Consider the following 18,382-nt stretch of genomic DNA (forward strand, 5'->3'; position numbering starts at 1 on the left):
ACAGAAGCAGGAGATGGGATACTGGCTCTAAGGCAAAATAAGAAGGCTGATTTGGCTAACCTGCCAGATGCATGGAGGGAAGTCATGTACAAAAGGCTGGAAAAGTAGGGTGGGGTAGGTTGTGAAGGGTTTTAAATGCCAAGCGGAAGATTTGGTATTTGATCCTGGAGGTAAGAAGGTTTCAAGAGCGTGGAGAGGATAATTAAACGTATGGGACCTGATGAGGCCACCAAGTGTATATAGAGGGAAGAGGATCCAAGACAAAGTCTTGGAAGATACCCACAGTTAGGAGATGCATAATGATGTGGGGAGGGAGACTGAGAAGGAATGAGAGAAAGCAGTGTGATGAAAACTCCGAGAGCAGAGAAGATCCAGCAGAAGAGGGGTAGTCAACAGTCAGGTGCTGCTGCAGAGAGGTCAACAAGGAGTGAGAAAAGGCCATCAGATTCGGCAATGGAGGGATCTGTGGTAACTTCTGAAAGAGCGAAATGATCATGCAGGAAACCATATTGCAGAAGGTGAGGGGAGAGGAAGTGGGAGGCAAAGAGAGAAGACAGCTTTTTCAAGGATTTTGGCTGAGAAAGTAAGGGGATACATAAATAATCTCTCTCTCCCTCTCTCTTTCCTCCTCCTCCTCCTCCTTCTCTTCCTCCTCCTCCTCCTCCTTCTTCTTCTTCTTCTTCTTCTCTCTTTCTCTCTCTCTCCCTCTCTCTTCCTCCTCCTCCTCCTCCTTCTCTTCCTCTCCTCCTCCTCCTCCTCCTCCTCCTCCTCCTCCTTCTTCTTCTTCTTCTTCTTCTTCTTCTTCTTCTTCTTCTTCTTCTTCTCTCTTTCTCTCTCTCTCTCTCTCTCACACACACACACAAATACTGATAGCTTGTAGGGGTGATTTTTAATGAAACATTAAGTGTCTACTTAAGACACTATAAAGAGAAAATATAATTGTAGGCTCATTAGGGAGCTGTTTTTTTTCTCTGGCACTTGTTTGTGTGCTCCACACAATTGGTTTTAATAAAATAATTGGCTTGACTTAATCCTGTGATTCCCCAATTCTGGACAGATTTAGTAAATATGGTTGGAAGGACTGACCCGCTCAGCATCCTTGAACCTCTCTTCTTCTCCCACTCACTACAGGTACTGAATCTGTTTCTAGCCTTGCTTCTAAGCTCCTTCAGTGCTGACAACCTGGCTGCCACAGATGATGATGGAGAAATGAACAATCTACAGATCTCTGTCATCCGCATCAAGAAGGGGGTAGCCTGGATTAAGTTGAAAGTACATGCTTTTGTTCAGACCCACTTCAAACGTGAGGCTGATGAGGTGAAGCCACTAGATGAGCTGTATGACAAAAAGGCCAACTGCATTGCCAACCATACCGGGGCTGACATCCACCGTAATGGCGACTACCAGAAGAATGGGAATGGCACCACCAGTGGTATCGGTAGCAGTGTGGAGAAGTATATCATTGATGAGGACCACATGTCCTTCATCAACAACCCCAACCTAACTGTGCGGGTCCCCATTGCTGTGGGCGAGTCTGACTTTGAAAATCTCAATACTGAGGATGTCAGCAGTGAGTCGGATCCTGAGGGCAGCAAAGATGTAAGAACCAGAGGGTTGTCCTGTCATGGAAGCCAGGGGCTCAAGGCAAAGGGGCCTGATTTCTCCCTCCTTTATGGGCTGCTTTAGCTCTGGGCTGTTCTAGAGGATTTGGGGGAGCTTAAAAATCTGATTCATTTGGGGATTTGCAGGATCATCCTTAGAAAGGACCTGTATTTATCCACCCCACTCTTCACTGGGTCTTCCAGGTCAGAGATGACTTGAGGTCATATTGTGAGGCTAAACTAAATCACCTGTAAAGCCCTTTCTAAGACTAAGATTATACAATTTTAGAGTCGTGCAGGCTTTCCAAAGTCCACACCTTTCTAGACATGAACCCCTGGGACTAATCTGGAAGCAAATTAGCTGCAGAGAGGGGCATCATCTTTTGCCTGCTTTATTGATCCCAACTGAGAGAAGATTAGTAAATTCCTAAGTCCTCACAGTAATTGTGTGACCATCAGGAGTTACCAGTAATGAGTTTGGAAAATAGGAATGCGTATTAGAATTACACATGATATATGGTCCGTGCAGTATGCCAAGTGGAGTTGTCAGTGTGGAATGAGGGAGCTTTTATCTGAACTTCTTTTTTGTTGTGAAACTAGAAACTGGATGATACCAGTTCCTCTGAGGGGAGCACCATTGATATCAAACCAGAAGTGGAGGAAGTACCTGTGGAGCAACCTGAGGAATACTTGGATCCAGATGCCTGCTTCACAGAAGGTGAGGAAGGGTCTGCACAGGGCTTGATCTAGATGATGGGGGAGAAGGAGTCCCCTAATTAGCTGCTGTCAACGGCCATGGCTATGGAAGAGTTGGAGAGAGGCTTAGTGCCTCCTTCCTAAACTGTCTATGAATAATATAGAGATTGGAATAGTCTATGTTAGGAATGGTGTGGCCTGCAATAGGAGGAAAGTACAGGCCTTAAAGGGAAAGCCAGCAGTGTTCCTCCTAAGTGATTCCTCTCTGCTTTTCCTCTGTTCATTCATCACCAGCACAAAACTATGTGTGGGAAGGTCTTATGCCACGGAGGCCATTCCTGCTTGATGGCTGCTCCTTTCTTGTCACTATGTGGAGACTGTGTGGAGTAGGGCATACTCATCTTTGAGTCAGGCATTCTCATTCTGCTATCATGTTCTTGGTGGTGTGCTGAGACATGGCCTAGTTGGGATGTAAGAAGGTACACCTGGGTCAGCAACATCTGTCTCTCTGACATATTGCTTCCTGTGGTGTCAGGTTGTGTCCAGAGGTTCAAGTGTTGCCAGGTCAACATTGAGGATGGACTGGGTAAGTCCTGGTGGATCCTACGAAAAACCTGTTTCCTCATTGTGGAACACAACTGGTTTGAGACCTTCATCATCTTCATGATTCTGCTGAGCAGTGGTGCTTTGGTAAGTTGTAGGGGATTCTGATGGGAGGTGGGTAGCCATAAAAAGTCAAGAGAGGGCTTTATGCAATAGAATGATATAATTACAGTAGTGAGCAGAAAGGATAACTTGAGTAGCAATTTTCAGATTGAATGGGATCGATAGGAGCAAGGCTGCCATGTCTTTCTTCTAACCTAAGTCGTTCATTTAGGCATCAGTTGAGTATCTTCTGAGCAGTAACATTGTACTGGTATACTGTTTCAAAAGATTTATGTCCTCATCACTTTGAGTACTCCCTCCTGGAGTGCAGATTGGAACTCACCCATATTTTCTCATCCTGTGCAACTCTTGCCCATGTTCTCAGTTAAAGTCTTCGTAGATGATTCACCCAGGAGGCTAAAGGTACTTCTCTAGGTTTTTTAACATCACATGGATAAAAGGACAAACATTTGGGTATTGCCCCTTTTATCCCTCAGGTCCACAGAATGTTTACAGGAGGAAGGACCTCAGCAGCCATCCCCTACAAACCACATTCCCCTCAGAATTCCCACTGCAAAACACCCAGCAAGTCATCATTATCAGGAAGCTTCTTCCATTAAGACTGAATTTGCCTCTTTTCAATTTCTTCACATTGTTCCTAATTGTGCCCTCTGGCACTGAACAGAAGGAATCTAATTCTTCCTACAATAGCAACAACCACAATAATAGTTAGAATTTAAATAGCATTTTAAGATTTGCAAAATGCTTTACAAATAGCTCATTTGGTCTTCACAATTACCATGTAAGCTAGGTGCTATTATTATCCCCATTTTATAGATGAAGCTGAGAGAACTTAAGTGATTTCCACAGGGTCACATAACCAATAACTGTGCAAGGCAGGGTTCAAATGCAGGTCTTCCTGTTTCCATCCAACACTCTTATCTGTTGCACCACCTAGCTGCCTCCTCCATGCTGTAGCCTTTTAGGTATTTGAAGGCAGCCACCATGCCCCTTGGAGCCTCTTCTTCTACACACTAACCATCCCAAAGCCTTTCAGGTGATACCCAGATGGCACTGTTGAGGGCTGAGAGGTTGAGAGGTTGTGACCCCTCAAAGACCAGATTACAGGATGGGTCGTCTGGAATGAATTCACAGACTCAAGCATTCTTTAATTCAAGGTGGCAAAGATTTATTATTACGCTTTTCAGCAGGCAAGGATTCTTAAGGGATTCTGCAACCTTAGAGAGGTGCAGGTAAAGTTTATATAGGATAAAATGCAATAAAACATATGTCAAATATGCTAACTAGGTGATTCAGGGTGGGATTAGGGAGTGGTTAAGGAGTGGTCAGTTCTCAATTGAAACTCAAGATAAGAAAAGTCCCATTATTCAAGAGAGTATCTGGTCCCAGACATCCTGGGCCCAGTGATAACAAACAGGAAGAATACTGATCAGCTCTATCTGGTCCTGGAATTTGCTGACACAGGAAGGGGTGTTTTTAGTTCACTCAGAGAAAAAGATTAATTTAGGGTTTTGGCCCTCACTGGGGCCCAATTGATCCCAAATGATTATCAAGGGACAGTGTTTCTGAGGCTAGGGAGAAATTGGGACCCAAGTACAAGCACCCAAACATAAGCACCCAAGCACCCCAACATTCCCCCCTTAAACAGATGGGACCCAAAATCTTTTGGGGTTAGGGACGAAGGTCTCAGCTTCTGAAACTACTTCCTGCTGGGTTTGGGCGTAGACCCTCCTGGGGTCTCTCTGTTCAAGGGGTCGGTTCTTCAACCAGTGTCCGGAACTTGGCCAATGCCAGATCCAGGGGGTGATGGGTTGTGGTCTGGGACAGAGGTTGGTACCCAGCTTGAGCAGTCATCCAGAAGTGGAGGGCACTGAGCCTAGAGGAAACAAATCTGGCAAGGAGATTAAGCAGACAATGCCAAAAAGAAGGAAAAGGAATATAATCAGGAGTGAGACAAGAATAGGGGGGTTAACATAGAGAGAAACCAGGATCCCCAAGAAGAGGATGTACTGGTGTACTAAGGGTTGTTATGGATGTCTCACATCCAGGTGACTTTCTCTAGTCCTATTGAGCTCCACCTATTGAGAGTGGTTAATATACATACAGCAGGAGGTGTTGGCCAGGGCACAGATACCTCCACTAAGCAAGTAGATAATCCAAAGCTATCTGATTATCCAGGACCACATTTGCCAGGGAGTACAGAGGTTGCTGAATATCCCAGAGACTATAAGCTGTGTCATTTGCCAATTGGTGAATGGTCCCTGTCTGGTTTGAAAGAATGAACTCATGTTGTAAATGTCCATACCAAGGCATGAGATACTCTTCTCCCTTTTAAGATAGCAGAGAACATTGTCCCAGAACCCACACTTCACTCTTGTTCGGGTGGAGGTACTGGGTGTAGTAATATTGAAAATGGTCAGAGGTGGTGCTAAACACTGGGTGGCCAGAACAACAATCCTGGGGTCCTGCCAAGTAGCGGCATTTTGCTTTACTTATTCCCCAGAATCCTCACCACCTGGCCCACCCATCCCACAAAGGAAGGAGTATCCCTTAGGGGACAGATGGGATCTGTTTATAAAAGATACTGAGCATGGATGCCCCCATGGATCAGTATGATTACATGCCAATATTACAGGTAAGAGAGAAACTTTCAAAAGGTCAATAAGAGCGTTACAGCTAGAAGGGGGCAGTAACATTGTGTGTCAACTAGGAAGAGAAGGTTAAATAAGAAATACCTACTAGGAGAGTGGCTGGAAGAATTTGGTCATAGGTGCAGCAAGTAGGGAGTGCTCCCTCAGAACAGGTGGTACGGCTGGCAGAGGTAAAGTTCTGGGGACACATCACTGCAGGCATCATTACAGGTGGTGCAAGTCAAGAGACCAGCAGAGACATTTACAATCCCTCCCCTGGCAAGGGCCTTTACCTGTATAGTGGCCATAGAACTTGTCTCCCAAGCAAAGGAATAATTCTCTGTTGAGAAACAGGATGTTGAGATAGAAAAATTTTCCCATAAAGGAGTGGCCAGTACAAAAGGGTGGCAAAGACCTCTGAGGTTACATTGGGGAGGGGGCTCTTGCAAAAACTGCCTTAAACAAAAGAGGTTCCTAACTTTAACCTCACAACTGAATAGATACACAATCTTGTTCCACAAGCTTGTTTATCCTTCTCTAATTACACACCAGAAATTGAATCTTTTACATATGATAAATTCAAATACTACTTTTACACTTAAATCATGGGATGACTACAAATTCAGATCAAAACAGCAAGATCTCACATACTTATATTGTGCTGATGTCTTTTACTGACCACTTGCTCTGATCAGAGAAATCTACCAGGAAAAGGCAGGGACATGTGACATCCAAATATGACAGGACAGAATATCCTTAGCTCTGTTTGAATTCAGATAACAGTCACAGTTCTCCAATCATGCAGTATCAATTCCACATCATAGCCATAGGAATAGTCAGGTGGGAAACATTCCTTCTCTAGGGAACACAATGGGGAGACTGAGCCAGGAAGATCCCATCCTAGATTGAGGCTAAGATTGTCCTCACAGCTTTTTCCCGGATGCAGACATCCACCTGTTCTGAGTAGCTTGTGGCATTTCTGATACTGATTTAACGCAGATAATTATGCCCAAATTCAAACTCAAAACAAAATTAGTTATAGTCCCAAGAGCCTTTTACCCTAAACAGCAAGTTTCACTAATCACAGCTTAAAGCCAGATACAGTTAATTTTACACCCATGGAGTTGCAATAAGCAATAAAGATTTACCAGGACTCACATACATAAGAGATTTCACTTAACATCTTCTTTCTCAAACTTAAACTTGTCCTGGTGTTAAAGCCAATCATTAGAAATCATTTCTATCTACTGTACATAAACTTGCAACTTCTCAGCAAGTCAAGTTCATTGTTTAGGAACTCCAAACAAGTTCTCTTCTCACAGTAGATGATCTTGTCCACACAGATTTTTTCCAGGGACCTTGGCAGGTTTACAAAATAAGGGGAATTGCCTTATACCCCAGGGAGGGGCTAATCCTGGTGCCCCTGCCTGCCGACTTCTTTATCCCAAAGAGGACTGTTTTGAATAGGCAGAACTGATCTGGATAAGGCTTTTACCCAATCCCCACCTTTTCACACAGTAATCAATTAACAATTCTAGGTTTTAACATTAAAACAGTAACTTCAAATAACTTAGTTAACAATCTTGTAACTTTCATAAGTGATAGTCAAATTGTTTTAGCTATAAGCCCTTCTTTAATTACAGGTAAAGGTGGAAGTACCTAGTTTACTAAATGACAGTTATAAAACATTATAGGACAGGGTTAGCAGGGCTGACAAAATAATATAACTGGTTTTGCAGTTTTCCTACTGTAGTTTCTCTAAGTTCACACTTTAATAACATCCAAATTATGAAAAACTGCTTGAGAAAACAATACAAAAGTTTACCAATCTGATGACTCCAATTCTGTTGAATGCATTTCCAAATTTCCTTACAAAGAAAATCAGGCATCTCTTCACCATTGACATTGCATACTGGTCACATCTAATTAAGGAACTAATAACAGTAGTTAACATTCATAGTGTCTGCCCTCTACCAGGCATTGTGTTAGGTACCTTCCAATCATGTGAGATAAACTGAGATACCTTGCTTAATGTCACCCAGTTAGCAAATTTCAGATCCATACATTTTCCCAATTTACTTTACTTCCAAACACTATAATAAATTCTGACTTAAGCATTAAATTAAGAGCATCACATTTCATTTGAAGTATTACCAGAATGAATTAAATTACCTTTTGGTTGTGTTCTGGTACACAAAAACTTTTTTATGAGAGGCAGAAAAGATTGGGAAAAGATTGACCTCTTCTTTCCTCACCTTTCTCTCTTCCACATTTAACAACTTGGCCAAGGTTGGAATGTAAAGAGAGAGAGGGAGAAAGAATTTTTTTTTAACAATTCTCCAAAAGTTTCAAAACCTTTTTACTCTCAAACCTCTATTCATACTGTGTAAATAAATTATACCTTCCTTAAGCTTTCTACACATACTCCTCTCTCCTACATGCTTAAACTTTCTTGCCTTCTTTCTACCTAATTATCCCTCTGATGGACTTTGATTAAAGTCCCTTTAAAACTGCACACATCTTTCTAATTCTGACCTGACACTTCGAGGATCCTTCTTAACTTACTTTTTACCAATTATGTAACCTAAATAATAAAGTATTTTTCTCTCTTTCTCATCCACCCACAACTCTGAAGCTGCTGTTATCAGGGAGAGAGAGAAAGAAGGGAAAAAAAACGGCATTCCAGAGTCCAGCTACAGCCCTGGCTGCAAAAGGTTTCTCAGATTATACACGGACACACACCACACAGACAAACACAAACAGGAGAACAGATAACGTGATAATGACAGGGATACTCCAAAAACTCAGAGAGACTTCCCCCTGCACAAAGCAGGGAAATTCTCCAGATCTTATGGAGACCAGGCAAAAAATTTTTCTTAAGGTTTTGAAGAATGAGCTTTCTCCAGTTGTGTAAAAGACAACCTAAGGGCAAATCTCAAGGTGTAGAGGGAGATCGGCCCATCCTCTTTGCCTATAAGCCTTAAAAAAAACAAAAAAAGAAGGACTTGCTCCTGTAGTCTACTCATCTCGACCAGCATCCTGGTGAGGGAGAAAAACCCTGCAGAAGTTCCCAACAAGGCGTCCCTTGTCAAGAGGGAAATCCGCTAGAGCCTGTTGCAGGCTCAACCCAGCCCCAGCAAGCCTTCCTAGGTGCTTGAGGGGCGACCCAACTACAGGGCGAGAGGAGGGGGGAGGCTTACCTTGAGTCGAAGAAGGCTTGAGACTTCAGACTAGCCCCACGTTGGGTGCCATAAATGTTGAGAGCTGAGAGGTTGAGAGGTTGTGACCCCTCAAAGACCAGATTACAGGATGGGTCGTCTGGAATGAATTCACAGACTCAAGCATTCTTTAATTCAAGGTGGCAAAGATTTATTATTACGCTTTTCAGCAGGCAAGGATTCTTAAAGGATTCTGCAACCTTAGAGAGGTGCAGGTAAAGTTTATATAGGATAAAATGCAATAAAACATATGTCAAATATGCTAACTAGGTGATTCAGGGTGGGATTAGGGAGTGGTTAAGGAGTGGTCAGTTCTCAATTGAAACTCAAGATAAGAAAAGTCCCATTATTCAAGAGAGTATCTGGTCCCAGACATCCTGGGCCCAGTGATAACAAACAGGAAGAATACTGATCAGCTCTATCTGGTCCTGGAATTTGCTGACACAGGAAGGGGTGTTTTTAGTTCACTCAGAGAAAAAGATTAATTTAGGTTTTTGGCCCTTATTGGGGCTCAATTGATCTTAAATGATTATCAAGGGACAGTGTTTCTGAGGCTAGGGAGAAATTGGGACCCAAGTACAAGCACCCAAACATAAGCACCCAAGCACCCCAACAGCACCAGCTCTTGGCTCGTCACCATTCTGGTTGTCTTCCTCTGGACTCTTTACAATTGATCCTTTTCTAAAATGTGGTGTACTCCGATTTGACCACAGTCCTCCAGAAATGATCTCATCAAAGCAGAGTATACCAGGGATCCTGCTGTGTGATTGGCCCCTTCCTTTCCAAAACATACATCTCATATATAATCTTTTATGCCACTTCTTTTAGGTCATCATTGACAATATGCTCCAGCATGCTTACACTTACCTCCGTCTTGGAGTCGCCTGCAATTTTGATTCTTCAGTTACTGTGATTTTTCATGGAAAGCTACATATTGGTGGTGCATATTGGTGTTGAAAAGATGCATTTTTGTTTCATATAGAATGTTGGCATCATTGAAATTTCCCAAAAGCAATTCAGCTAATTCCTATTCATTTCTGGGCTTAGTTCATTGACCGTTTCTAGTGTCTGTCCAAGATATAGGTATTGATGGACCAGCTCAATGATTTCTCCATTACTCAAATGGGCAGTCTTTACCCACTCGATTTTTCCCTATGTGGATTGTCATGTTGAGATATTTTCAATGATTGTGGATCTCATTTAGGGAGCTTTGTAATCTCCCTAGGGAGTACAAAATCATCCACAAATTGGAGTGTATTTCATTTGGACTGAACACCAGATCTTCTCCACAACAGTGACAAACACCGTGGACAACCACCCTCTTCCCTGTTTGTGGCCTTGATACTCCTTATCAGAGGGTCGATCTTGTTAGCGTTGTTTTGTGTCTAGCAACGAATCTTGTATGATCATAGCCATATGCATGGGAGGTGCCTTGTTATAGGAGAACCGTTAGGGGAGCATTTTGAACTTCTGAATTAAATGCTTTTTTAAGAATCAACAAACAGCAAACAGAGTGGGGATCTGGGGTCCTCACACTTTTCAGTCAAGTGCCTGCCTATTTTGTTCAAAGATGCCTTTAATCATTCTCTTAAAGATTTTATAGAATTGAGAGCAGAAGAATTTGAGTTGGTCATTTTTGATGTCTTCTTGGTAGTAGTAATACCAACTCTGATTTTTTTCCCAGTTGCTCTGTGTCTCCTGCTCTTTCAAATAATTTCAGAATCCTTTCCTCCACACCTTCAAAATTGTGTTGCTTCCAGCATGGATCCTTTTCTTTTCTTTTCTTTTCTTTGTCTAGGCGATGGTGTTAAGTGACTTGCCTAGGGTCATACAGCTAGTCAGTGTTATGTGTCTGAGGCAGGATTTGAACTCAGGTCATCCTGAATCCAGGGCCAGTGCTCTATCTACTGTGCCACCTAGCTGCCCCATGGATTTCTTTTCTGTGTGCTTCATCTGGTCCAACTATTCTGCCTGGGCTTGTCATCTGTATTGCCATTTTCTACTCCCTCATTTAACAGGTTAGGAGCTAAGATGTTAGAGTCCACATATAATTGTTCCATTGTCACTGAAGAAGAAAATAAGATATTTTGTTAATAGAAATGCTGAAATAGCTATTCCATTTTTAATCTCTTTGTTGTCTTTCCAGTTTCAGAGATTTTCCATTTGAATTTTTTTCAATTGATAGAATCCTATTTTCTCTCCTTCCCAGCTCTTCTCCCCTGCCCCTCCCCACCAAAACCCCAAAACCATCATAACAAATATACATTGTTAAACCAAACAAATTCCTGCATTGACCACATCCAAAAGATATATATTTCATTCTGTACACTGAGTCCATCACCTCTCTGTTAGGAGGTGGAAAGCATGCTTCATTGTTATTTCTTTGGAAATCATGGCTGGTCGTTACCTTGTTAATAACAATTCCAGTTTTATTGGAGGACCTGGCCTACCTGTATGTTGCACCTAGCTTTCTGCAAACTTGCTCAATCCCTCCTCATTATTTTATGAAGTCATACAACTCATTAACTTCCACTATCTTCTTCCATAAAGTCTTGTAAAGGAATATAGAGAGTCCCAAAAGACTTACTGGAGTTTTAAACTTAAAACTCCTCAGAGTTGCTCTGGCTGCCATGTCCCTACATTTGGTGTGGAGACCACATGTTTAATGACTGAGGTAATTTCCATGATCTATTGGCCTCATCCTTGTAACAATTGTGTTTTGTGGGATTTTTTTAAAATTAGACCTATGCTTTCATCAGTGTGGGGAGCTCCCAGGGCAGAGCTCCTTCTACCAATGTATAGTCATATTTTTGGTGCCCAGGCCATTAAAAGAATAAGTAACTTGCCTAGGATCACATAGCCGGCCTGCCAGAGGCTGGCCTTGAGCTCAGGTCTTCCAAACTCTGAGGCTAGTTCTCTACAATGCTGCCTCAAGCAGTAATCAATTGTTGGTATCTTCCTCTTTCCATTTCTCAATTCTTGGTGTCACTACTTTGAATGGGACAGATTGGAGCTGTTCTAATTTACACTCTATCTTCTCATCTTTATCCTTTTTTTCCAGTTTGGAATTGGTTTTGATTTTTGTTGTACCAGATTGATGTTCTGACAGAACATAGGCTGCTGGTTCAGAAATGGCTCTCACATTGAAAACTGTTCATTTCTTCTATACTGAGATGAATTATTTTCACTTTTCATGATATTCAGGGCTTGCCATGCCTAACACCTTCCAATTTTATTCTTGAAGAAAGTGTTCATGATATATGGATATGATGCTTCTGTCTAGTTTATAAATCTTTGACCACTTTCAATTCTCAGTACTTGAACTGCATTTTCTATTTTTTTTCACATACCCTTCTTTTGCCCATCTTTGCATTGAAATCACTAAGTACTAAGGTGTACATTGATTTCATTGGGAAGGCCTCATCAAACTGTTCACAGAATTTCTTGACCTTTTCATTCTTTGGAACAGATATTGGTCTATAGACTGCCATGATTTCATGTTATCTTTGTTTATTCTCATAATGAATGCCATGAAGTGTCCCACGAAATAATGGTTTGTGTTTCCTTTGGACACGTAATGAAATATACTCCAACAGTTCTTTTATTTGCCTTTCCCAGGGGGATCTATGAAGTATTCAGCTGCAAATTCCTTCTGCTTTTCATTTCTAGCAAAGATGTCAATATTGACAGGGCTCAGTTGTTCTACTCATGTGGAATATGTGATAGTATGGTAATTTCCTGATTGTTACACAAAAATCTCATGTTTGTAACATCAAAGGTTAAATCAGTCTGTAGAGGCATCTAAAGACCAAGTGATGCTTAGTTCTCTTTGCTCCCATTCCTACCATTCCGCCTCCTCACTGTGAAGCTTCAGGAAGCTGAACAAGTCTAAGGGAAAATTTTTCATTTTTCACATTTTCTCAGGTTGCCATGACCAAAGAAATACTTGCTGGCCCACATACTAGAAATGAGCCCCCTGCACACTTAGCTAGTGACACTGCCTTTGACTAGTATTATATTTTTAGATCCTTTAAAGCCTATAGAAGAAAGAAGTGACATGCTCCTTACACTTGAGAAACTTATAGGGCAGCTAGGTGGTGCAGTGAATAGAGCCCTGGCCTTGGAGTCAGGAGGACCTGAGTTCAAATCCAGCCTCAGACACTTAAAACTTACTAGCTATGTGACCCTGGGCAAGTCACTTAACCCCATTGCCTAGCAAAAGAAAAAAAAAAGAAACTTATAGGTTAGTTGAGGAGACCAGACATTCATACCTGAAAAGAAAAAGGAAATAATTAGAAAGGAATCTATAATTGAATGCAGTGTGCATAAATATTAATTAAGGAAGTGATCCCTCTTCTCCCCTCTCCCTCCTTCCCTCCCACTTTCAAACAATGAAAATGACAAAATCAATACCAAGTGTCTTTATTATTTGCCTGATAATATCCTGATTTGCCTTGGCTGAGTGAACAAAGGACATTTTATGAGTGAAAGTTTATTAAGAACCACAAGTGTACCTGAATCTATAGAAGAAGGCTTTGTACAGAATTGGACTTGAGGTTCAGAATCTAAATGAGGCAGAGAAGAACTGGAATTTGGTTGTGGAGGACAATAAGGAATTCAATGATGTGGTGATGCAGGGCAGTAACTTGGGTGACCTAAGAAGGATTTCTTGAAAATAATGAAAATTAAGGGGAAATTTGTAGTGCCTCATTGAATATGTACAGAAGGTGCTGTACATAGATCATCCCACGAGCTATGGTGCCAGTAGTCTCCACCTTCAAATGATTGGATATTTGCTACTTGGTTTGGATACTTGCTACTTGTACACTTAGACTGTAGGTCTTACTTTGGAGGAGGAGAAGATCACAAGTGTTCTCAACATAATCTTTCCTGCTGGGATTCAGCAGTCCCAAATGAACTTCTGAGAATACTGAAAGAACTAGCAGATGCATGGACTGAGTCATCTTTGAAAGAATGGGAATGGAACTGCATGACTGAAGAAGGGCAAACATTCTCCATTTCCCAAAAAGGGAAGAGGATAGATTCTTCAAATACAGGTCTCTGATCTTGACTTCAATTCTTAGCAAAATTCTAGAACGTGATATTAAAGAGATGGTTAGTAGTTCTCTAGAAAAGGAAGCAATAAACACAGAGAGCCACAGGGCTTTATAAAGAATCAAGGACAAATCATACCAGAAAAATCTTATTTCCTCTTTTGACAGGGTTACTAGACTTGTCCATTAGAGGAATGATATAAATGTAATTTAACTAAGGTTTATTTTAGCAAAATATTTGATAATCTCATGCTATTCTTATGAAAAGGTTAGAGAAACACTGGATAGATGAAGTACAATTGAATGGCTTTGGAACTGGTCAAAAGGCTAGACTTAAAGAGTAATAATTAATGATTCATTGACACATTGGAAGGAAGTGCCCAGTGGACCACCCTAGTGATCTGTGCTTGGCCCTGTACTGTGTAACATTTTTACCAGTGACCCGAATAATAGCATAGATAGTGGACTTATCATCAAATTTGCAGGTGATTCAAAACTGGGGGAGATAACTAACACACTAAGTAAGTGATAGGATTAAAAAGGATCTAGCCAGGCTAGAACATTGGACCAAACTTAATAGAATGAAATTCAGTAATAATAAATGTAAAGTCTTGCACTTAGGTTCAGAAAATCAGTTTCACAAGCACAAGATGTATTGGCAGGGGGGAGATGCGAGGCAGGGACACCAGTTAGCAGGCTACTGCAGTAGTCTAGGCAAGAGGTGGTTATGTGAGTGAAGATAAGAGGCAGATGCAGGAATTGCTGTAGAGGTAGGAGCAAGGAGGAGGTTGGAAAACTGAGGGGATCTTTGGGGCAACAGCTAATAACGAGGAGCTGACAGTGCCATCGAGGCTGTTAACCTGCGTGACGAGTGGTGCCCTTTATAGAAATAGGGAAATTCAAGAGAGGAATATGTTTGAGGGGAAAGTTATCCATTTCGGACACATCAGACACATGCCTGTGTGACATCCAGTTGGAAATGCCAGATAGAAAATTAGTGAAACAGGATTAGGTCTCAGGAATGAGAGTAGGGCTGAACATATAGGTGTAGGAATTATGTGCACAGAGCTGTTAATTAAACCCGCTGGGCCCAGTTGAGATTAGATAATATAAATTTGTAATGAATCCAATCATCTCAGTTGCATGACGTCTTCTACCTCCATTCTACAGCATGTGAGGAGGAGCTGAGAAGGCAGATGGTGGGAGTGTTCCAGAGTTGGGGTTTGGTAAGGCATAAGCAGCAATAGAACAGGGGGAGGGGGAAAGGAAGCATTTATATAGCATCTACTGTATGCCAGGCACTGAGCTAAGAGCTTTACAAATATTATCTCAGATCATCACAACAACCCTGGGAGGTAGATGCTATTATTATACTCAGTTTACAGTTAAGGAAACTGAGGCAGACAGAGTTTTGTTTTTGTTTTTGTTTTTTTGCAACTGGCCCAGAATCACACATCTAGTAAGTGTCTGAGGGCAGATTTAAACTCAGATCTTCCTGACTCCAGGCCCAGCACTCTTTCCACCAAGCCATCGGCTGCCTATAAAGGGAACAAAAGATTTGAATGTAGAGGCCAATGTAGTTTTGAGCTGGCTAAGGTCAAGATGGAATATAGGGAGGGAGAAGAGTGAAGCCTGAGTAGAGCTGATGGCTTGTGAGATTACAGAGGGTTGAAAGGATTGTGAGTCATGGGCGGGATAAATCAATCCGACAGCAAGCGAGTGTGGCATGCTATACTCTGTGTTAAGAGATGTACATGCAAATGCAAAAGCAAAACATCTTCTGTCCTTAAGTAATTATTTTATCATGAGGAAAACAACATGGAAATGACTGGTGACACAGCATTGGAGCCGTAGGAAAGACCAAGATGGTATATATAGACCTAGGAGGCAGCTGGTGGCACCATAGATGGAGCACTGGGCCTGGGGCAGGAAGACTCAAACCCAGCCTCAGATACTTCCCAGCTGAGTGACCCTGGACAAGTCACTTAACCTCTGTTTGCCTCCATGACCTCAACTGCAAAAAGGGGATGACAATCACAGCACTTACCTCCCAGTATTATTGTCAGGATCAAATGAGATAATATCAGCACAGTGCCTAGCATGTAGTAGATACTTAATAAATAATTGTTTCCTTCCTTCTTTCATACACATGAAGTTTATAATTAAAACCATGGGAGCTGATGAGGTCTCTGAAAGAGAGATAGAGAGAGTGGTAGGGAGAGGAAAGAATGGGGTTCACGACAGATCCTTGGGGTATACCCACAATTAAGGGCCATGTTATGAATGATGGTCTAACAGAGGAGACTGACAGGCAGTAATCACACTGGTATGTACTATGGGTGTGAATCTATATGTGTATACATATATACACATATATATAGAACACCAATTAAACACAAGGTTTAGGAAGAGTAAAATAGAGCGAGAGATGGAAGTGATAGGAGGTTACAACTGGATAAAGGAATTTCTAGTTCTTGATCATAAAGTGAAACAGTTGTGGCTGATGGGGAGATGAAAGGGGTGATCATCCTTTCACTGAGGGGAAATCCTGGGAATGGAGTCAGAAGTTTACTGTGAGTCAACGGCAATGTGACCAGGCAGCCTGGAAGGCTGATGCAATCCTAGGCTACATTGAGAGGAACATCGTGCCCAGGGCTAGGGAAATTATGGCCCTACTCTGTTCTGCCCTGGTCAGGCCAGATCTGCAGCCTAGAGTTTTCTTTTAAGAAGGACGTCATTATGTATAATCAATACCATATTGCTTACCTTCTCAAAGGGCAGAAGAAGAGCAGGAAGGAGGGAGAGAATTTGGAATTAAAAAATTTTTTAAATGGATGTTAAATTTTTCTTACATGGAATTGGGAAATATTTAACAAAATAAAGAAAAAACAAGATCTAAAAAATAAAAAGGAGGTGTTAGCTGGAGGGCAATCAAGGTGAAAGACCTCAGTTTCAGACCATAATAGGACTGGTTGAGGGGAAGTGGAGCTGTTTAGCCTAGGAGAGAAAAGACGTGATAGTTGCCGCTAAGTACTAGAAAGGTTGTCATTTAGAAAAGAAAATTAGAATTGTTCCTCTTACTCCAAGATCAGTGGCTAGAAGGTGCAAGATACATCTTTAGGGTTCACCTGAAGAAAACCTTCCTACCCATTAGAGCTACACAAAAGTGGCATTGCCTGCCTCAGGAGGTAGTGGGTTTTCCCTCACTAAAGGTCTTCAGGCGGAGATTAGGTGCACGCTGGTTAGGTGTGTGGGAAGATCGATTCTTGTTCAGTAAGGGTTAGATCAGATTGTCTCCAAGGTCCTTTCCAACTCCAAGATTCTTTGATCCCTTAGAGCTATAGAGTATTTCACTAAATAAGATACAGGAGCAGAACAAGAACTTTCTACTTCGGGGGAGTGGTTTTTTTTTAACACCCTCCCCCCACCTCTCTTAAGCATTGGGAACTTGCTTGATTAAGCCCCATTATACCTGGGAAGTGAGTCTGGCTTTCTGCAGTGGCAGGTGATGGGAGTTCTCAGTCCTCCTTCCTTCATTTCCAGGAAACACAAGAGTCAAAAGGAAGTAGCTAGAATTCCCGGTCCTTTGAAATACCCTCAGCCAATGAATGCCATCCGTAATGTTAGTAGTGTCTGGAGGCTGAGACCATTTTTCATATAAAGAAGGTCCACAGCAGAGGCAGGAGAGAAAAAAGAAAGAAGCTTGTATGGCCAAGTGAAGTTAAGCAGGATGACTAATGATGCTTGTTTGGTGGCCCCAAAGCCATAAGTGGCTGCTTTTTCTCTTACAGGCCTTTGAGGATATCTATATTGAGCAGAGGAAAACCATCCGCACCATCCTGGAATATGCAGACAAGGTCTTCACCTACATCTTCATCCTGGAGATGTTGCTCAAATGGACAGCCTATGGCTTTGTCAAGTTCTTCACCAATGCCTGGTGCTGGCTGGACTTCCTCATTGTGGCTGTACGTGTCTCACTTACTATTTCCCACCCTTTCTAGCAAGGAAATAGACATAGGGAAACTGGGCCATCTGAACTCTTCTTGGGAGGATCTGGTAGGGTCGGGCTAGGGAGTGGAGGCTCAATATAAGGGTGGATGGAGGGGGTTGGACTTTCAAGGGAGAGAAGTCTCCAAAATGGTGGGTTGGAGTAGTTGTGAACTTCATAAAACGGAAAATGCTTTGGGCACAAGTCAACTAGCCCTTAGCCCCTTAGAAAGGGTCTGTGGAGCAGCAGTTTGGGGCTGGGAATTGTACCTGTTGGTCTTAGAATGCAGTGGCTAGAAAGCAGCCCAGTGGCAAACAGGACGAGAAGCATCCTTGGCCTCCAGATTAGTATGAATTCTCTCTCTCTCTTTCTTTCTCTGTTATTGGGAGGAAGGAAAAAAAAGCAAACTCTGAATAGGGAAGAAGGCAGTGGAGAAGTGAACTCTCAGAGTTCTTCTCCTGGCCAGGCCCGTAGACCCAGAGGCATTATCCATTCAGTTTGATTCTCTGCGCCAGGCTGCTCTGAATAA

General features: G+C 42.1%; 1 protein-coding gene across 2 annotated transcripts in view; it reads left to right on the forward strand.

Moving 5' to 3' along the window:
- Positions 1-18,382, forward strand: part of SCN8A (sodium voltage-gated channel alpha subunit 8) — a 213,973-nt gene that overhangs the window by 167,923 nt on the left and 27,668 nt on the right. For both annotated transcript variants that reach the window (XM_020966210.1, XM_078156923.1), the window contains 4 exons: positions 1,132-1,599; positions 2,202-2,319; positions 2,833-2,987; positions 17,657-17,830. In XM_020966210.1, coding sequence (XP_020821869.1) covers positions 1,132-1,599; positions 2,202-2,319; positions 2,833-2,987; positions 17,657-17,830 — 915 coding nt within the window. The remainder of the gene's footprint in view (positions 1-1,131; positions 1,600-2,201; positions 2,320-2,832; positions 2,988-17,656; positions 17,831-18,382) is intronic.

This window comes from Phascolarctos cinereus, unplaced genomic scaffold, assembly GCF_003287225.1.
Source record: "Phascolarctos cinereus isolate Bilbo 61053 unplaced genomic scaffold, phaCin_HiC Scaffold_1;HRSCAF=81, whole genome shotgun sequence".
Taxonomy (NCBI): Eukaryota; Metazoa; Chordata; class Mammalia; order Diprotodontia; family Phascolarctidae; genus Phascolarctos; species Phascolarctos cinereus.